The sequence below is a fragment of the Apus apus genome, chromosome 6 (genome assembly GCF_020740795.1).
Source record: "Apus apus isolate bApuApu2 chromosome 6, bApuApu2.pri.cur, whole genome shotgun sequence".
Lineage (NCBI taxonomy): Eukaryota > Metazoa > Chordata > Aves > Apodiformes > Apodidae > Apus > Apus apus.
Genome location: NC_067287.1, coordinates 15,200,458 through 15,222,000, shown reverse-complemented (window position 1 = coordinate 15,222,000; position 21,543 = coordinate 15,200,458). Strand labels below are relative to the sequence as shown.

Sequence of the window (21,543 nt, the reverse complement as noted above, 5' to 3'; positions counted from 1 at the left end):
CCGCCTCTGTCGCAGCGGCGGGGGCGGGCGGGGGAACAGAGAATCGATGGCGCTCGGCCTGGCTCTTCCCGTCGTGGCGGAAGTGACGGCGCGGGCGGGCGCTGCGGGGCGCCGCGGCGGCCATGGGCAGGCGGGAGCGGGGTGAGCGCGGCGGGGGCGGCCCCGGGCGGGGGAGCGGGCGGGGAGCGGCCCCGGGGCGGCGGGAGAGCGGGGCGGGGGGGTGTGTCCCTGCCCTGAGGGGCCGTGGGTGCGGGTCACAGCTGCGGCTTTGCTCGCAGACAAGAAGAAGTCCAAGAAGCGCCATTACGATGACGACGAAGAGGATGAAGATGAAGCTCCCGGCAAGGACTCGCAGGAGGTGGTGCCGTCCGCCGCCGGGAAGCAGGTGGAGGAGAGCGGCACCAAGGTGGACGAGTACGGAGCCAAGGACTACAGGCAGCAGATGGCCCTGAAGGCCGACCACTCCTCGCGGCCCCTCTGGGTGGTAGGTGCGGCGGGGCCTGCAGGAGCCCGCGCCCCGGGGGCGGGCGCGTCCCGGAGCGGCGGCGGGTACAGCGCGACGGGCCTCACGCCTCGGGTTTGTAAGGGAAAGCGGCGCGGGCGTGCTGGCTCCGGGGGGGTTTGACCCCCGCGGTCACAGGGAGGCACCGAGGAAAAGGGTTTGTGTGCAGACGGAGAGAGCCTGCTCCTGGGCCGGCCCTGGTAGCTCAGCCCCAGCCAGGTTTGGTGGGTTCTGGAAGGGTGGGCCGGCTGCGGACATCCAGTGCCTGTGCAGGACAGTCAGGCTGTGAGCAGTGTGAGGCCACCTGAGATAGCGCCTCCTCGCTGCCTGGGAGCCCTTTGGGGAGCCCAAGTGAGTTGCTGCCATCCTAGCAGTCTCCTTGAAGACCCCCTCTCTGTCGGGCTCCCTTTTTTGTGGGTGGGATATTGATCCGATGGGGCAGTGCAGTGCTAGTGCCCCAGCCCAGGTGTCTCTGGGAGGGAGGTAAAATTGCTTGTGGAGGTGACAGGCTTTGCTAGTGACAGAAGTAGGAGCTGATGTTGCAGGCACAGCAACCAGGTTTGTATTGTGGCATGAAGCAGATTTAAGAATAGGCTGGTCTCATCTTCTGGAGCTGGTACCCTTTGTTTTCTCTGGCCTGAAACAGATGTTGACAAACCTGTCCATGATACAGCACAGCTGGAAGTACAAGCATACAGGGAAGAGGAGGTTGGCCTGCCAGCATCCACAGTGCATCTGTTACTGAAAGCAGTGACACAAGCAACACTGATCTCTCTTTCACTCTGTGCAAAACGAGTGAGGAGTTTTGTTTCAGGGGAATAGGGCTGGAAGTTTGGATCTGCTCGAGCATTTGGCTTAGCATTCAAAAAGAAAAAAGACCCCAAAATGTCAGTCTGGTAAAGTTGAATTGATCTGGGTGTGGTTTATTCTTTCTTAGTGCCATAGAAAGGATATGGACAAATGTCTTGACCCTTTCAGAAGACAAAGTTGTATGTTCCTTTGTCTCCTTCCATGTCTCTTCCTAGTTTTTGTGTTCCTGTGTAAAGTTGTCTTCCTTTTTTAAAGTGCTTCAACACCATGATAGGGAGACTGGCTACAGTATAATATGTTAGTTAATATATGCTACATTTACTTTAGTTTTGTGGTTTGTTGGGTGTTTTTTAGTTGGTTCTTTGCTTCTAAATTACTTTCTTCTTTTTTGTGTAACTGTTATTAGGCCAAGTACTTTTTTTGAAACCCAGGGATGCATTACCACCTAAGTACTGCAGTAGCTTCGTATCACAGTGACTGCCTTATTGCAGATCCCTTCTTCTTCTCAACTAACACTATTACACCTTCGGCATTCCTTTTTATTTCTGCAGGCTCCTGATGGCCATATTTTTCTGGAAGCCTTCTCTCCAGTTTACAAGTATGCTCAGGATTTCCTGATTGCCATTGCTGAGCCTGTGTGCAGACCCACCCACATCCACGAGTACAAGCTGACGGCCTACTCGCTGTACGCCGCTGTCAGCGTGGGGCTGCAGACCAGCGACATCACAGAGTACTTACAAAAACTCAGCAAGACTGGTGTCCCGGAGGGAATCATTCAGTTTATCAAGGTAAGGCTTTTGTTTGCATGGGAACTATATTTACTGCTACTGGTGAAAGCCTTTCCTCTGCTTAGTTGGGTTAGGGTTTTTTTTTAATTGTTCATTGTTTTTATCATCTTGCTGTGTTCTGTCACTGTTTCCAGAGAACAGAGACTTTCTGGTTTGGGTTTTTTTTCCTGTAGTATATTGCTGCACACAATATATCCTGTGTGGCTTACACCATTTTTTTTTTTAAAAAAAAAAGGTATACTGAAGTGTCTCTGTGCACACTTCTAGCCAGTAGGAAAGTTTCCTTGGATTTGCTCTGGAAGAATACTATGAGTTTGGGAAGCTGTCTGGAATAGCTGGGTGCTATAAAACATAGCCTGCCGTATCCTGCAAATGTGTTCTTGCAGCCTTGGAAGAAGATGGGAATTGGATACAAAAACTGAATGTCTGTGACTCATCTCCTGCATGAGATGATGTGTGCATCTTCTGAAAATACCTTTTCAGGTTTGTTTTGTCCAGAAGTGTGACAACATTGCAGGTGAACATGTGACAATTCCATGCTTCCCCACAGAAGTTTAAACTGCATTGCAGCCTTTGGTCCCAGATGTCAGATGGTTCTTTTGCATGTTCCTAATGACTGCTCTTGTTCCTTTGTAGCTGTGTACTGTCAGCTATGGGAAGGTGAAGCTGGTACTGAAACATAACAGGTAAGTGGCTGCTTCTTTAACTAGCGTGGAAGAGAGAGGCTTCCAAATGCACAGCTTTGCATAAAAGAGTGGTCTCTGTAGTTGTCGTCTTACAGATCCCAGCCGAGTGTAGCGTCTGTCATTGCAAGATCCCTTTTCGATTGTTTGAAGTGTTTAATACAGTAGTCAATTAGTTCAGTTTGGCTGTCCTGAGCTACTAGCGGTTATCCTTACATTTTTAAAAGTAGGTTGCAAATTTGATACTCTAGCTTGTTCCTTTGTTGCTTGGACTAGCAACAGTCCTTGTGGTTTTTAAATAATTGTTTCATTCGTTCCTTCCTAATTTACATGAGTCCAATTGGACAGGTTTTCTACAGCCTTCCTTCAGTCTTGTGTATGCTTGTTTGTAATCCATTATTCAGAAAGGATAATAAAATCCACTGGCAAAAGTTGTGTGCTTGTGTGAGATCTGCTTGATCCTGAGTTGAGTCTAATGTGTTTTAAACATAAGAGATAACGTTGGAATGGACCTTGAGTGGTCACCAGTTTTATCCAAACCTGTGATGGTGTAGCAGGGAGGGGTAAGGGAAGGAGACAGCAGAAACCTGAAGCCTGTCTGCACCTTGCCTTTGTTTTCTTTGTCTCCTTTTTATTTCTTTTGCAAAGTTCTCTGTTGTTAGACAGTCACAGGTAAACCTGGGACTGCCATCTAGTGCTCCTTCTGTGCTGCTGCTTTTTTGAACCTGCTGCTTTGGATAAAATTAACACTAATATTCCTCACAGGCTTTTGTCCTCTTCCTAGGTGTCTCTGAGAAAAAATATCTCTTATGCCAGGTCAGAATTAGTCCTCTCTTGACTCCCATTTTATCTGTGACCTCCAACCAGTGTCAATATTGATGCATCTGCAGGGAGAGAAACAACTTCAGGATGCACTGATTTTAATCTTTAGATTGCCTGTGTTTTGCAGTTCCTGGGGTTTTGTCTTTTGGGCTTTTTTGGTCCTATGGGCAGGGCTTAAAAGCATCACATGGAGTGTTTTCACAGACTCAGTTCAGCCTCAAAAACACCTGACTTGTGTCACATGTCACATAAAAGACACGTATGTGAGAGCTCTCCCCAGCCAGTTCTACTGGAGTTTTCCCACTCATGTCATTTGAGAGAGAGATCATTTAAGTGAAACAGGTAACTGCAAAGTATGTGCTGCTTTTGGTATGAGACATCTTTTAAAAGTTTGTGTTGCCATAGTTTATTTCTTTTAAAGTTACCACCCCCAAGATGGGATACTTGAGAATGCATCTGGGATAGCTGTAGATTTAAGCATCCATGCCTCTCTTCCTGTAAGTTATTCAGTGGATTAGTTCATAAAAATGTTGTTCTTTGTTCTTTAGGTATTTTGTGGAAAGTACCCACCCTGATGTCATTCAGCAGCTTCTGCAGGACCATGTTATTAAAGACTGTCGCCTGAGAAATGCTGAGGGTGAAGAAACAGAGCTCATTACAGAGACATTCACAAGTAAATCCGCGGTACGTTTGGGCATGTTTTCAGAGGGTTGAATTAACATTAGATAAACTGTTGTTTGGAGTGGTTATTGCTTGTTTGTTGTATCAGGAGTTGCTTTCGGTTCTGTCAGCAAAGATCTCTGCCTTTTTAATGATCCCAAATTGGGGAAGGGGGTAGGGAAGTGTTTCTCTAATGAAATCCTTGGTGAAAATTCCTGTCCATCTATTTCAGATTTCCAAATCCAATGAAGGAGGCCTTGGTCCATCAACATCACAGGGAACAGATGCTCAGAATAAGCCAGATGTCCCAGCTGACTTATTTGAGTTTTATGAACAGATGGATAAAGATGAGGAGGAAGAGGAGGAAACGCAGACAGTATCTTTTGAAGTCAAGCAGGTACAAGTGTTTTAGTCTCTGCATTTGTAGCTTTGAGCAATGTGCCTAGGACTTGCAAATAAACATGAGAGCTTAAAGTTCTGTGGCTCTCTGTTTGATAGGGAAGGTCATTGGAAATCAGTAACATTTCTTTCCTGTTGCCTTCCAAAATCTGAGGATTTTCCTTTTCAATATAGAGGGTGCCAGACTGGGTATTGTTCCTTCACTTTCTGCAAGACATAGTTCTTTTTTTGTTTATCTGTTTGTGGTTTATTTCTGGTTTTGTTTTGTGATTCATGTTTGCAGAAGGAACTTGGTGGTTCCAATTTCAAAGCTTGAAAGTAGGTAGCTGGAGGTTGGAGCACACTCTTTTCTCGACCTTCAGAGAGCTTTTGTAAAATTTCTCAAGTTCTTTTTGGACTTGGTGATTATAATGATGCCTTCCTGGGCAAAACAGAAATATTTTAAAAAGAGAACTTAATAGAATTTACTTTAAAAACCCAAAAAAACCCTCTTGGTTATTGAATCAACCTGTTGTTGTGATGCAGTATCTGCATTACCAGAGTATGAAGATTTTCCAGGATAACAGATGTGCAGCTTTGCTAGGTCCTTCTGTGTAACACATGGAATCTTTTATGTCTCTTACTGAGCTCTTTGTTGCGGGACATTAGAGTGTAGTTTAATCACTGCCAGAAAGGCAATACATCTGAGATTAATGCCTCGTGTTCTTCCATCTGTCTAAATAGTCCTCTCACATGGACTGTTATTTAAAATGTTTGAGGTGGGTAGAGGGTGTCATGAATAAAGTTTTTGGAATAAACTTTAACTTTTCCAGGCTTCATGAGCATAAAAGATCTATGCAACTTCACATGGTACTATATAATCTGGTTGTTTGGGAGGAAAAAAAAAAAAGGAAGAATTCATGTAGATGCGGAGAATTTACCATCTGTGCCTTTGCTTTCTCTTCAGGAGATGATTGAAGAACTTCAGAAACGGTGTATCCATTTGGAATACCCCTTGCTGGCAGAATATGATTTCAGAAATGATTCTGTGAATCCTGATATTAACATAGATCTGAAACCTACAGCTGTTCTCAGGCCCTATCAAGAGAAAAGCCTGAGGAAGATGTTTGGAAATGGGCGAGCCAGATCTGGTGTTATTGTCTTGCCATGTGGTAGGTTTCTGGGTTGGTGTTTAGGGGTTTTGTTCTTTATTCACCTGTAGTAAAGTAACTTTTAAACATGACAGATGTTTAGATTTCAAACAGTAGTACGGACTGTTCAGGGTAGCAGTGTGTAGAGCCCTGTTGGTTTGAACAAGTGAGTGGTGAGGCTGTGGTGAGGGAGAGCCTAGTTGGTAGAGCTGTCAGGCATCTTGCTCAAGGGTGCTGTCCATATCCCTGTAGTGACTGAAGAACTGGTTTGTGGTTGTGGTAGCTTCCAGTTACCATTTATGCTTTGACTGTTTCCTTTAAGCTCTGCTAATCTTCTAGTGAAATATAAAGCTCTTGGCATTGGAATCCTTTGTTCCTTGGGTGGCAGTATTGGGAACTTAGAGTACAAATATGGCTTAGAGGAGGCTGCAAGGAAGAAAAGAGCTTGCACACACAAGTTCTGGGCAAGGAGCTTGAGAAAGAAGTGAAGAATGTGCAGATTGGGACAACCTATAGGAAGCAATGAAAAAGGGAGAGAACAGGTGATAGTGTGGCATTGCCCTTGGTCTTAGGTGTGGAGGAGGCAGACAGGAGATGGGGTGAGGGCCTGAGAAAGTGCCTAAAGGATGCTGGAAGATGCGTGAAGGAGGAATGGAAAGATTTAAGGACAAGGGGGAAGGAGCATAGCTGATAGTGTGGTGGGAGGGGTCACCTCTAGGGAGGAGCTTTCTGTAGCCACCTAGAATTTAACCTACTTTTGAAATTAAGGAAGTGTTAATATGATTGATTATAACTGTTAAAGCCATTGCTTGCAGTGATTTTCTTAGAAAATACAGAAATGTGTCCGGTAGAAAATCCAGCTGTTTTTTAGAAATGAATACTCCATTTCTTTAAGACTAGTGAAGAAACAGTGAAGATTTGCCCTTCCGTGATTTCCTATCCTCTCACAGTTTGCCTTTTGTTTGGTTTTGTTTCCCCTTCCACTCCAGTGATATCCAAGAGATGACTAATGAACATCACTCTTCTTCCTCTGCAGGTGCTGGCAAGTCTCTAGTTGGGGTGACAGCTGCCTGTACTGTCCGCAAGCGGTGCCTGGTCCTTGGCAATTCTGCAGTGTCTGTAGAGCAGTGGAAAGCCCAGTTCAAGATGTGGTCCACCATTGATGACAGTCAGATTTGTCGGTTCACTTCTGACGCCAAAGACAAGCCCATTGGCTGTTCTGTTGCTATCAGCACATACTCCATGTTGGGACACACGACAAAAAGATCCTGGGAAGCAGAAAGAGTAATGGAATGGCTTAAAAGTCAAGAGTGGGGCCTTATGATACTTGATGAAGTACATACTATCCCTGGTAAGGAGACAGTGTGCAAATGTTTCATGTTATATACACTGTTAGTGTTACTCTGCTCTTTAAGAAGTGCTAAGGTTTTGTTGTCTTTCTCATTATTAATGTAGTGAGTAAGCCCGTGGCATAGAGTTTTGAAATAAACTGGGTTGTTCTATTTTATTTTTTCCTTTTTTTTTTCCCCTCTGATTCTACAGAGGTGAGCTAACCATTGGTTCTCCAAAACCCTTCACATTAAGCACTGTTTTCTATAATGACTGTAAAATGCAAGTGCCCTCTCCTTCTGTGTAGGTTGGTAAAGTGCTCTAAGACACCTGAATTACATTTGTATAATTTTGCTGTAGACAGATTTGAACAGGAGAGGAAATTATCTGCCTTCATTTCTTTTTAGAGGTAGTGGCAATGTAGGCTAGCTTTTAATATATATATTTCTACTCCATAAAATCTGGGTAACCATAGTGATTACTGTCCAGAAATAGCTATTGTATTTGAAATTACTGTGTAGTTGAGATCTATACTATTAGAAAGCAATAATGTCATATTAAAATTAAATAATCCTGGCTAAAAATACAACCCAGGATTCTGTTAACTGCTCTAGCTTGGTTTTATTATTTCATTTGAGTATAATTTGGTGTCTACAGAAATGACAGATTTCAGAAGCAGACCTTGAGGGTTAACTGCTATTTCAATGAAGCAGCATGTTGCTGCCACTCTTCCTGCACTTTTCTTCTTTCTTAGTTTCCTAAAAATTAAGGTATAGAATCTCCTCTGTGATCTCTATCAATACTAAATATGAGTATTTCTGCTATATACCAAAGTCTTGAATGTGGCTGTCAGACAAGAGTCCTTGTGTCATAGCTCTCTATGAAATACTGTATAACCTAAAACAAGCCGTGTAACCTCTGACTATATTACTATTCTCTTGGGAAATGGGAAATTATGAAGATGCCAGAAGGTTTACTGGGATTTTCAGAGTACACTGAAGATGTAAACTAAAGCTGCAATCCATGTGAAGTTTTGCTCTAACACAGATTTTGTTTGAATTATATGTGAAATGAGGGAAAATTTCCCAATGCTGTGCTTGCTTTGTGTTCAGGAGTTGATGAAAGTGTTTTTTACGATGCAGTATTTGTCTTCTAAATCCATTCAGGAAAGTAAACAGAAAATTTGTCTTGCGTTTCTTAGCAAAAATGTTCAGACGTGTGCTCACTATTGTACAAGCTCATTGTAAACTGGGGCTGACTGCTACCCTGGTCAGAGAAGATGATAAAATTGTTGACCTGAACTTCCTGATCGGACCAAAGCTCTATGAAGCCAACTGGATGGAGCTGCAGAACAGTGGCTACATTGCCAAAGTCCAGTGTGCTGAGGTGATGCTCTGCTTTTTGGTACTACTAGTGTTTATTTAGTATGCTTATAATTTTTTTTTTAAGGAAGATGTATTAAATTTTAAGTATTTAACTGGGGTAAAACAGATGCCCTTATGACTTCTCAGCAGTTGCTGGCCAGTATGAACATGGGGCAAATCCAGCAGCCACGTGTTCTTCAGAGTGACATCACCATTTGGAAAAATGAACAGTGCGGAATTGTAGAGCTAGTTCAGTGCAGTTGACATTCCTGTTGTCTGACGTGACTTCAAGTCTTAAGCTCAGTTCTGTGTCGTAGTGCATCATCATGTTATGATGAGGGTAACATCAGGTGGTAGGATGGAAGCTGCTTTTTAGAGACTTGGACTGTTAGACACTCCATAGTCATTTGAGGAAAATTCATGTGACTCTTAAAATGAAGGACAGTAGAGAGTAAAAAAAAAACAAAACAAACAAAACAAGACCAGACCTGCTTATTTCCAGCCTAAATGCATGATGGTGAAAATTAAAAATATTTGGGCTGGATCTTAATATTTCTTTCTGATATAATGGTGTGCCCTCTGTTCTTTCCAGTATATGGATGAGAGAAAAATCTGGTATTTGAGAAGTGGAAACCTGTCACACAGACACATTAGAACATTCAAGTAACCTTTCTGGGTCAGACTAAAAGTCTACCTTCATATATTGTCTCTGATAATGGTCAACTTGACATAGTTAGGGAGGAGTATACAAACAGGGTATGACATACCTGTTACTTCTCCAAGCCCTCAGTCGTTTATGAGCTCTATGTCGTTTCAGTGGGGTTTTTTGTCTTGGAACTTTTCCAGACTCCCATTGAATGGAAGTAAACTTGTAGCAGCTACAACTTGCTATGGTGGAGTTTCATAACTTAACTGTCTCTTGGGTTTTTCCTGGATTGTTGTTTTCTCTTTTTTGTTAGGGTTTTTTCATTGTTTACTGGTGTTTTGTTGTTGGTTGTTCTTGGGTGTTTTGCTTAAACCGGTCTTGCTAGTTTAAAGCAATTCTTCCTACATTTGGTACTAGCATAAAAGATGCAGCTACAGTTCAGCTGTTCTCCTTTTGAACTTTGTGTAAACTGGAGGTTGTAGAAGGAAAACACTTCACAACTATTTTTAAGTAATAGAAAGCAAGTGAAGAGCATCTAGAAATAAATAGGTTTAAGCGATAGTAACCAGTCTGCAGATTCAAACTTGACTGTTTAGGCACTTAGGTTAATTCTGCCTTGAGAGTATAATTCATCTCAGTCCCTGAACTGCCCTTCAGATGCTGAGAAATGAAGCATGGGCTGCCTTTGTTCTGAATGATGTGAAAATTCTGCAAGTTTATTTTCTTTAGGCCAGTGTTTTGAAGTTCATTGGATGATGTTACCAAAAGCAAAGAATCAAAACCAGCAACATTGATAGCTGGTAAATAACAAGTCTCATGTTTGCACAATTGTCTTGCACATTTGTTTGGATTTTCTTGACATGTTGTTGAGAACTAGCATCCTTAGTCAACGTGACTTATTCCCTACAGCCAAGAGAGGTGTCTGCTCTGCTCTTTAGGTGAGGTTCTTTCTGGGTGGCAAGAGAGGGCAGTGCTGCTGTCTGGTCAAGCAGGTCATGGTGATTGCAGGTACTGCTCTAGAAGACAACAAGCAGCACTGTTAAAAAAGTTAAAAGAAGTTTTGAAAAAGAGAACAAGCCTGTTCTTTAGCTGTATCTTCAGAGTTTTGTAAGTTATAAATAATCTCTTTCGCAGCTGCCATTCCAAGTTTTTGGCTTGCAGAGCATGTCTTGCAGAGCATGTCTTGCAGAATGGAAAAATGAAAAGATCATTGGGGTGAGAAGTGTATCTTCTCCATTTCCAAATCCAGAAGATAGTGCAAATACAAATGTGCAAATACAAATCAAAATATATTCTGTTTGCCATATTGTCAGAGACATTGAAAAACAGATGAATTATCTCATTCTCACTTTGAAATATTCTCTCCTTATTTAAGAATTTTAGATCTTTCATTCAGACAGCACACAATAACAACAGAGCCTATTGATGCATACAGTTTTTGCTAATGTAGTCAAAGGATGAAAAAAGGCTCATTCAGCATTTATCTCACTGGAAAAAAGGTTTTTAAACAAATAAAGGTTTTTAACAGTACAGAACAATTCACTTGTTTAAGTAAACTGTAAATTGTCATGTAACTTTCTTAGCTGAAAGATGGCTGTGAAAGAGGCTTTTCTTTCAGTATTCTGTTAATTTCTACTGTGCAACGGATATAAGGGAATAACCCCCATACAGCTGAATGAATGTCTTCTAAATTATATGCACCATAGATAGTATTTTGAATCCTAGTGTTTTGAAAGCTGTAGACTCAATAGCTATTAAAATAAAGGTCACTCCTTTGTGGGTCTAGGAATAAAAGGTTGTTAAGTTTCTTCTGTAATGGAGACTGAATATGTCTCTTAGCTTTTAGAATATGGATGCAAACAAATTCTTAAGGAAAAAGTTTGTGACAGGGAGATTACACAGGCAGTTAATTCCCTTAATTATTGCTCTGAAAAAAATAATCGCATTCAGTAAAGTTAAGTATGAAACATAAAGGAAGTATCTTCCAGTCTTTTTCCAATCCTGCTGGCCATTTCTGTTTTGGATCTCACTGCCAGAGCATTTTGGAAGGCTGGAATATTATCAATGTTAAACAGAGTTTGGCAGTGCTTGAGACTACCCCAACCAGTAGCTTTTGTTTTTGTATGGAAGTTACTGTGTTACAGTCTGTGGGTTGCCCTCTACAGAAAGTCTTAATGCATCATCACTCCCCCAGCAGCTTTTCAATTCCCATTGGAGTCAAATAAAAAATAACAGGTGTCTTTTTGTGTATGTTTTCTGATTCTAGGTTTGGTGCCCAATGTCACCTGAATTTTATAGAGAATACGTAGCTATCAAAACAAAGAAGAGGATTCTGCTGTACACCATGAACCCAAACAAGTTCAGAGCCTGCCAGTTCCTGATTAAGTTTCACGAGCGACGGAATGATAAAATAATTGTGTTTGCTGACAACGTGTTTGCACTGAAGGAGTATGCAATCAGGCTGGGGAAGTAAGTGTTCACAACCAACGATGGCGCTGTTGCTTTCCTCCTTCCTGGAAAATTGCCTTGTAATTTCTCAGCTTTCCATAGTCTTTAGTTATTTCTTGTAGTACTTTGATTTATCTCCAGTCCTCCTTTATAAAAAAGGAGCTCGGGGGTATTTTTAGATGGATATTCTTGTCTACATTTGGTGTAGACCTGTCTGAAAATAATCTCTGTTTAGCACTTGCTTCAAAGCAGTTTTCATCCAAGATCTCTGTAAAAGACAGTTACTATTTCTCAGTCCATTTTATTACTAAAAGCTAGTGGAAAAATGAGAGGCTTTAAAAAATATCACTAGAGCTATTTCTTTAACAGGTAATGGTTTCCCTTATCTCTTGGAGACCAAATGTACACTCTCTGGACCTTTGAAGATCTTTTGGGACCCAGGACATTCCTCTTTAGTTTCTTGAAAGGCCTGAACCTTGTCTAAAAAAACCCTAAAACAGTATTTTGAGTGATCTGTGCTGTACCAGTGTACTGCCTAGAACTACTGTAGTCATGTAATAAACAAAAGGATATTGGTCCCATGAACTCCTCACCTACCTTAAATGACTCTAGCATGAGTGCAGTTATGGAAGGTTGTAGAAATAGATTGTAATGAGGCCTTGGTTAGCATCAGTGTGCTTGTAGGGTTTGGGGAGGGGTGATCAGGGAGAGTGTTTGCCAGGATCAGGCATAGAGCAGTTATTTGGGAAAATAAGCATAGAAGCTGGCCTCATCCTTTCTTTGACAAGCCCAAATAATGCCTTGCTTGCTGGAAGCTGTGGGGCATTTTGACTGCATTTGATTTCATGTCTAGGAATTTCAGCAGCACGTCCTAGCTGAACCACAGACCAAAATTCATGATCAGTTTTGACTGTAGCTTAACAGCCATGTTGTCCTGCCTTGCTGTGAGATCAAATAGTAAGCAGAGCTAATGGTGCTGGATGAATTCCAACACCTCTGGTCTCTTTCATCATTTTTTTAATCTGTCTGGACAGAGATTAGGTGTAATGATGCCTCTGGAATGTCTCTAGCAGAGTTCAGTGCACCACAGAAAAAGCTTTTAGCAGAGGCAATGCTGGGAGGGGGTGCTTGCTAAGTAGCACAGCAGTTGTTGAGTGGGGTAGAAGTGTGGCAGGAAAGCTAGCTGAAGAAATACTAGATGCTTACTTTTCATGTTCTGAAGTGAATTCTCTTTCTCACATCACATATGGAGCTCCAGGTTATATGGCTGTCTGTGTTAGAAAGAAAGGAGGCTTGCAGTGCTGGGTAAAGGTGAGGGGGTCTTTATTTTAACCAGAGAATTGTCTATCGTAGTTTGCTGAGAGCATGATGAAACAAAGGGAGCTGTTGGTTTGAATGAGGCAGAAATTACTTGTGTAAGGAGGAGAACACAGCCCAGGCAGCAGTGGCCAGGACTGTCAGCCCAGCATGTACTGGCCCAGCAGGAGGGCAGCTCCTGCTGTACTTCTCGTGACCCAAGCCTGTGGGGTGGTTGGAGTCCTGGATGGAAGGAGAGATGATCATTGCCTCACTGACTGTCAGCTCCTGCCAAACCCCCTCTTTCCCTTGGTACTGGCAGGGAGAAAACATGCACATGACAGCAGTTACTTTAACTATCATTTTTGGGGCTACAGAATTCTAATTTGCTCAGCCAGCTGTCACTCTGTCATCAGTCTGTCGTCCAGTGTCCTCTAGTTTGTGTGCTGAAGGTTTTTTGCTGGTGTTACTAATATGTTTAAATCACAGTTTCTGAAGGTCTGTGCCTCTGGTTTTGACAGATCTATTTTTGCAAATCCCACAAATGTCTTTGCAGTGAGGAAAAAGGGTCTTTTGGGGAGGGGTGGAGAGAAACCAATCTAGCATTGGGTGTTCTAGGTTCAGAATCTGGGAGTGGGGACTGAAATGAAGGATTGATAGCCAGGAGTTCGAAGTTACTCTGTTCTTAAATAAAAATTACTTTGAATCCCTTCTTGGTGGCTTTAAGAAACATGGCTCACAAATGCTTTAGTTTCAGTTTAAAACTTCCGTTTATGTTTTGTTGGCGATTAAAATTGCCACAATTTAAATATTAAATGAGATTTCAAATGAGGTTTAAAAATGTTACTGAATGTTACTACTTGAATAACAACAGTATCATTTCAGAGTTGACTCATTTGCTACTTTCATTTTTAGCTGTGTTTTTCTAAAAATCTGGTTAAATACACTGAATAGATTAATTAGATCACAGGTGACTAGAATTGACTGAAAGTTTGTGTGAACCTTCTGGATTGAGTTGTTAAATGTTTCAGGTGATTCATGATTGAACGTTAGAAACCTCTGGTGAAATGCCACTGAGGGCTGCTTGTGGCCATGGAGCATTTGGGTCCTTGTTCTCATTTCAGTAGGTCCAGAAAGTATGAGGAGGGGTGAGAGGTTAGCTTCAAAAGCAAAAATAGTTTTCGCAGAACAACATCCAGTAGCCAGCTCCTGACACTCAGTGTATCATTGGTAGAGGAGCCTGGATTTTCAAGTGTTGAAACAGGAAGGAAAGGTTGCAGCTGTCTATGTGCTAACTCAGTAAATTTCAGGGGGGAAAAAAAAATCCCTTATTTTAACAGCTGCCTTCAGTCTTTCATGTAGGCTTACAAAGTGTATTCAGTCTGTTCATCTACAGCTTCATTGGCGCATTTAACTGCAAAATGTTTAAACTGTCAGAGTTTATTTCTGGCAGATTGGGTTGCTGCAGAGGGTTCCACAAACAACTCAGTAGCTGCTATAAACAGCCATGCAAGATAGAAGTACATTGTCAGCTGCATCAAAATCTGTTTTGTTTTTTTAGCAACTCAGACGTGTAGTGTGCTTCCTGCTATGATGTCTTTGTTACCTTGTAAGAAATGATTGAGAAATCTTGATTTAATTTGCATATCTTATGTTCTTTCCAGGCCCTATATATATGGTCCTACTGCACAAGGAGAAAGAATGCAAATTCTACAGAACTTCAAGCACAATCCAAAGATCAACACTATTTTCATTTCCAAGGTAGGTGAGGACATTCTCTGTGTCCTTTTACACATCTTCAGCATAAACTTTATTTAAGGGTGCATTAAACATGCTGGCTATGCATTTGACATCTTCATACTGCAGTTTACCAAGGTGTACTTTGTATTAAGACTTTATTTATGATACATGGAAATAAGATGCTGCTCAGAGGCTGCTTCCCTGTTACAGGTGGGTGACACATCCTTCGATCTGCCAGAAGCCAATGTTCTGATTCAGATATCATCCCATGGTGGGTCTCGAAGACAGGAGGCTCAAAGACTGGGACGAGTGCTCAGAGCCAAAAAAGGTAAATGAGTTAATTGCTGGGTTCATAGTGTCACAGAGCTGCAGAGAAACTGGATGTTCATGATACTTCTTTGTATTATCCTTAGATGTATGTTTTAGTCAAAGAGAATATACTCCTATCTACCATTGAATGAAAAGGAATCATTTTCTGGGTTAGTGAAGCTGTGCTTTGGGAAAACTTCCAAAGGACAAAAAAAGCTGAAGGAAAATTATCTTTTTGTTCTTTGGGGGCTCTTTCCCTTTATCATTCCTTGATAATTTCCTCAACATGAAATTGTTTTTTAAAAAATTATAGAATGACTGTAAAAAGCAAGTCTCTAGAAAACACTTTTTTTTATACTTGCTAAGTACTTTATACTTGCTAAGCCTTTTTTAGTGTAAAGCCACTGTTAATTCCAGTTTACTTTGGTAAATTTTTTCCTTTATCACTTTGTGTTGAACTTCTTTAATTTGTTGCGGTCCTTGCTCTTCACTTTTTACTTCTTTACATAGTAGACTTAAAAATAATTTTATCTTTCACCTTGACTAGAATAATCAGGTAGCAGTTTCTTCTCAGAACACCAGTGTAGTTGTCTTAGTCTACTTTTCCTTTTCTGGTTTTTTTTTTTTTCTTTTCACCTATTAAGAAGGGGAGTAGGGATTTCCATTCTGTGTACTTTGTTAGTTTGTGTAAGGTCTGGGTGCAGCTAAACTTTGAAGGTTGTTTTTGTGGAGAGACAACTTATTACAACACGTGTTTTCAGTATTCAGTCCTGTTTCGTTCTTGGTTGCAGTGTTCCAAATGGAGCTAACCACTCAGTGTCTTTGTCTCCTAGGCATGGTTGCAGAGGAATACAATGCCTTTTTTTATTCTCTTGTATCCCAAGACACTCAGGAAATGGCATATTCAACCAAGCGACAACGGTTTCTTGTAGATCAAGGTTATAGCTTCAAGGTAACCTATCCCTCCTATTTATTATATTTGTGGCCTAAGAATATAACTTTCATATTCTTTAGTGTTATTATTCTGGTGGTGGAATGTTTTAATGAAGGTTTTGCTGGCAAGCAAGAACTGTTCCAGTATTGGTTTATCATCTATATTAGTGTGAGGGCAGATCCAGGTAGATTAGTACAGGTTCTAGAAAGGTAAGTGTTCCAACTTCAAACCAAGCACCCACTGGGGAGTAAAGCAGGACGTTACGTGCCTGATTGGTTTATGTTCATGCTCTTCAACTGTCCATCCATGCAGGTCTCCTATTATACATTATCATATTGGTTGTGCATAAGGGATTGTTGATAGGGGTTTATGTTGTAGGAGCCAGCAGCAATTGAGAAGGCTTCCAGAGCATCATAAATAATTTCTAAAGAACTCCATCTGGTCTCAGAGCAGTATTTCACTGTGAGGAGAAAATCTTTTTCCTTGTGGCTAAAGCACCCTATTCCAAAACAAACAGATCTCACAGTTTATCTCGTTTATTTTCCTTTTAATCCATGGGCTGCCCCATATGCTTATTGATTGTTAAAGCCAAACAGGGTGTCATGATAGCTCTTGCTTTTAGGTAAATAGTTCTTTTAAAAAACTGCGGTTTACTACTCTGATGAGAAGAGTAAGAAACATTACTGAGAAGAAGAATAAAAGATAAGGCTCCTGTATCTGCCTTTAGGGAGCAAGCTGAAGCTTGTGGTGTTGGCAAAATCTTGCAGGGATTGCATGTGGTGCATGGGCACCAGCCTCTGCTGGATGGCACTTGAGCTGAGCTATTTCACAGCTTTTCTTCACAAGGCTTACATGCAGCATGGGGCATCCTCATGGGTAAAACCTCTGAACTACAGCTCTGCTGAAGTAAATCATTGCTTTGTAATCATTGGCTCATTAACAAGAGCTTTAGGGGAGGGGTCCTTACAACAAAACCAACATGTCACAGTCTTTATAGGTGAAAACCTGGTTTTGCTTTGCAGTGAATGTATTTTGACACAATTGTAGATCAGTACTAAGATGCAACTAATCTCAACAAATGCACCTGTGTGGCTGTAACCAAGAAGATTAGAGAAATCCCTTTACTTAAATCTCAATGCCTTGAATTTTACAACTAAGAGAGAGGTTACAACAGAGGGATATTACTTTGCAAGGAAGACCTGGTCCAAGGAACTTCAGTGTAATCTGGAAAAAAAAAGCAGTGCAAGTAGCAGCTGAGTGTCTGGAGCAACGTTTTAGCTGACCAGTACTGGAATGTTCTTTATTTGCAGTTCACGAACAAAATGCTAGAATATCTGTTTTCTTCAGTTTGCCAAACTTTAAGCCTTAGTCATAGCTAGCATCAAAGAATGATAGGGCTGGAAGAAACTTCCAAGAAACCATCTATTGTGTTTCTTCATGCCAAGCCAGGATCAACTATGTTGTATGTCATTCCCAGCAGATGCTTGCCTTCTTATTCTTCCAAATATGGAGACTCTACCTCATCTTTAGGTCATTATTTCAGTGCTGATGTCCTCTCCTTCAGAATTTTTATTCCTAAATTATGTAAAATTTATTCCTCCTGGGAATGATAACAGATTCTTCCTAATTTTCATTTTTTTCCTAAGACTTATTTTCATATTGCTGTCTCTCAGTATCTCCATTCTCTGCTTTTCATCAGAAAGAGAACTGGAATAATTTTTTTTTTTTTTTACTAAGTCATATTTTGTCTTTTCTTCTTAAATAGGAGCCTTATAATCACAATTTACTACTTGGAGTTTACTGCTGGCGGGTCTTTTTTTTGTTAGTTAACCATAGTTTAGTTACTTATTGTGGTTTTATTCAGAGGCTGAATTAGGATATATTAAACTTTAAACCAATAGCAGAGGAACTCACTGTAGCAAGGAACTGGGGATAACTTTAAACTTGACATCTGTTGAACAGCTTAAAAAAATGATGATGCAGTGGGAATTCTTTCCATTCTATGAATCACGTTAGCACTGTTTTGCAACCACAACTGGAAACAGGCTAATGCAATTTAAAATTGCTTTTAGTGACTCTTTGTCTTTATTTTTGAGATGATCATAGCACATGCCCTTCTAAATATACAAGAAGGGGACCACAGTGTTCCTTTAGCCATAGTAGAACAGTTTGCTTCCCTGAATGGATTCTTAAAGCTGGGACGTTCCTCAGGAAGACACATCCGTTTTCAAATTAGAAATTGCCATTGGCAACAGCCCGCAAGCCTGTGTTTCAAAACCACTACTTGCCATCTAATGTGGATTTGTTTTACCTTAAGCTGTATTTATATTTTTTTATCAGTCTTTGTGATCAGATCCAGCCCAGATGACTGAGGTGATTAGTTTCTAATTGCATTGACTCCAGAGATAAGCTAAAAAAGGTAGATGAGGAGGGGAAGCACTGCAAAATCAAGGGCTGAATTACGTCTTTCTCAAAACTTGTTCAAGTTGAAAAACATAGTGAGAAAACTGGTATGAACATATGTTTACCAGAAGGTATTTAACTGCAGGAAAAAATATTTTCAAAACACCTCTAATTAACAAAGCAATCTGATTAGTGTAAAGCTTTGTACCGGAAGTGTTTTTATTCTTCAGGAGAGTTTTTTCAGCTAGTGGAGTATATGTCACTATGTTGCCAGTAGATGGCATGTGCCCTGCATCGGTGGTTATCAAATGAGTTGCTAAGAATTTCAAAGAGAACAAGCACAGCCAGTAAGGTAACAACACCGTTACCTTGTGTCTAAGTACGCAAACCTTGACTCAGTCCTTTTGCTCTGCTGGTGATGCATTGTTGCAGGTTGTTGCACTGTACCTCAATAACCTTTAGTACCTCCTAATTAACTAGGGATTTTTTTCCCCCACATTCCTCCATATTTATGCTAAAACTCTCAGTGTCTAGAAAGCTAATGGGTTATTTTTGTTTAACATAATGTATTAGTTCTTAAACACAACAAATCCAGAGCCCATAGCATGAAGCTAACTTTGCAGTAATTTGAGTATGCGTATGAACTATATGTCCTTTGGACAGGTTCTTGGTCAAGCTGGTATGGACATTGTTTGGCTGAGATCCTCTGTCCTGAACTTTGCTTTTGTCTTTATGTTTTTTTTTCCCAAAGGTTTGTGTTTCCAGCTAGGATATAACAAGGGATACATGTGTGTGTATAAATATGTACACCACTCAGCAAAATGTTATACGTATCTGTGCTATCCATAGTGTTAAGCTGTTCAGACCATTAACAAAGGCAATTTCAACAGGATAGAGAATCTGAAATCTGTGTCTTGGTTTTGACTAGCAGACACTGAGGAGGAAGAGCTCTCACCTTGTACTGTGCTCTGTTTCTTAGGTAATAACAAAGCTCGCTGGCATGGAAGAAGAAGAACTTTCATTTTCAACCAAAGAAGAACAGCAGCAGCTTCTCCAGAAAGTCCTGCAAGCATCTGACCTGGATGCTGAGGAGGAAGTAGTTGCTGGAGAATATGGTTCAAAGTCAGCTCAGGTAATAAAGAATGCTTTGAAAAGGATGACCACAAATGGGACAGAAATGGCCTATTCCATTTTAATTCTAAATATGATGCCATAATTGATGCCCCCATATCTTTGTGAAACATTGGAGAACAGATTTATTTTTAAGCTGTGTTAACACTTAGCTGTTTGAGTAATTCACTCAAGTTGGGTGCTACCAAGAAGTTAAACATGGCATTCATGTCCTTCTTCATCATGTTCAAGGGAGAAGATGACAGATCTATTGTTACAGATTTTGAAGTAGATCTTCTAAGTCACAATAAAAATATTTGTAAACATTTTTAAGAAACACAGAGGTCGCAGCACAAAGTCTTTGTGGTGGCACTGTGCTCCTTGAATCACATCCTCATTTCCTTATACCTAGAGAGCAGAAGTATAAGGGCCACTTTTCAATTTCAAGAGAAGTACTGTTATTGTAGGTACTACTTTGACATTTTCAGCAAGAGATAAGAAAAATAGCCTCAAACATGTATTGATACATACATTAAAATCAGGCTACAATGTGGTAATCGATTTTTAGGGTTAATTTTGAGCTAAGTGCCATTGTGCTGCAATGCATTAGGAATTCCCACTCTAAGGCACCTTTCCATATTAAACTTTACATATATATTTATATACTTATGCTGAGTGGCAAGTGACTGTCTTGGTAGAAATTATTCTTAAGAAAAAAAATGCTGGGAGGCTTTTTGGCATTCAGGTCACTAAGTGAACAGTGCTGCCCAGTAGCCAGTGGGTATCAGTATGTCAGAGTTGGTCTGTCTAACCACACACTAAGCTTTTGGTTTTTCTCCCCAGGTGTCACGTCGTACGGGCACAATGAGCTCCATGTCAGGAGCAGATGATACAGTTTACATGGAATACCACTCCTCACGGAGCAAGGCTTCTTCAAACAAACACATCCACCCACTGTTCAAACGCTTCAGGAAGTGATGTCCTTCATCTGTGCTTGTTGGTAAAACTGTGGATCTATGGACCTGTTTCCATAACTAAAAATATGGAGTTGAAATATCTGACAGGTCCTTTAAAAAAGACTTTTCTTACGTGCATCTTTAAAGCCACATATTTACTTAGCAATATATGTGCTTTCATGGCTGAGTGTGAAATGAGAAAAGGAACTAAAACTTACCACAGGGAAGATCTTATCCAGTGACTGGATCCTGGTTATACCTGTCTGGTTTTCAGGGTAATTAATAGAATTTATTTTTATCAGCTGAAGACCCTTTTTCAGAAGAATTCTGGAAAGGTTTTGTAAATTAGTTTGTACTGATGTTTGAAATATTATTTATCTGATTATTGTGTCTGCTTCACAAAATACTGTTTTTTAAAATGCTTAAATAAAAGTCATTCCTTGAGCTGAACAAGTCCTGATAGGAGCACTTTACATAATATTTTTGAACTGGGATCTAATTTATACCAATGGCTTAACCTGTCTTAAAATTCTAACAAATTGTTTGGAAATATGTTGTCTGAAGACAAGGAGAAAGAGGGACTGTCTCCAAAGAAAACTCAAAAAGGAAAAAGTCAAGGAAACTACTAGTGAATAAATTCTGTGCTATATTTTCCTCATTTTTTGTGCTACTGTTGAGAAGATGCTGAAATAAAAGCTGTTTCTCTTGTCATTTATATTCTATTTATTAACCATGCAATAAAACCATCGTAACTGCTATACAGTGCAGTGTCACTGCAGAAGTTATTGCTGAATTACCCTTGACATTGGGAGAGTTGGAAGCAGCAGTGTGAAGGAAAGATTCCTGAGGTTGTTTTTTTCTTAAGACAGCAGTATATTTCTAGGAAATGTAAGGGGAGGTGGTGGTGGTTTGTGGCAGAAGAATGCTTTTTAAATAACAGCTCCTTCATATTAGAAGTTATGCTCTTAATATTGTACTATGAGGTGGCTTTTGTTGCTGGGAGTTTGTAGAGCTATAGGAACAACCTATGAAATAATATTGGTCTTGATCAGTTGGTTCAAAATAGGTATAGTATAAATCTTTACCATACTGGAAGGAGTATGTATGGTAGAGCTAACCTGGTTATATAACAAATGTGCTTCCAAAAAATACTGATTCTGTTTCTTATTAGCATAAATTCACTTATTGATAATATATAAATATTGGAAGCATAA

At 40.5% G+C, this 21,543-nt stretch overlaps 1 protein-coding gene across 1 annotated transcript; it reads left to right on the top strand.

Moving 5' to 3' along the window:
- The first annotated feature begins 77 nt into the window (after nt 1-77).
- ERCC3 (ERCC excision repair 3, TFIIH core complex helicase subunit) lies at nt 78-21,087 on the top strand. The gene is made up of 15 exons (XM_051623328.1): nt 78-141; nt 279-484; nt 1,864-2,100; nt 2,737-2,786; nt 4,154-4,289; nt 4,498-4,662; nt 5,611-5,815; nt 6,831-7,145; nt 8,325-8,509; nt 11,400-11,602; nt 14,542-14,638; nt 14,828-14,945; nt 15,760-15,878; nt 19,243-19,395; nt 20,217-21,087. Exons 1-15 carry the CDS (start codon nt 123-125, stop codon nt 20,349-20,351), a joined length of 2,343 nt encoding a protein of 780 aa, XP_051479288.1. The 5' UTR covers nt 78-122; the 3' UTR covers nt 20,352-21,087.
- Nucleotides 21,088-21,543: the final 456 nt, after the last annotated feature.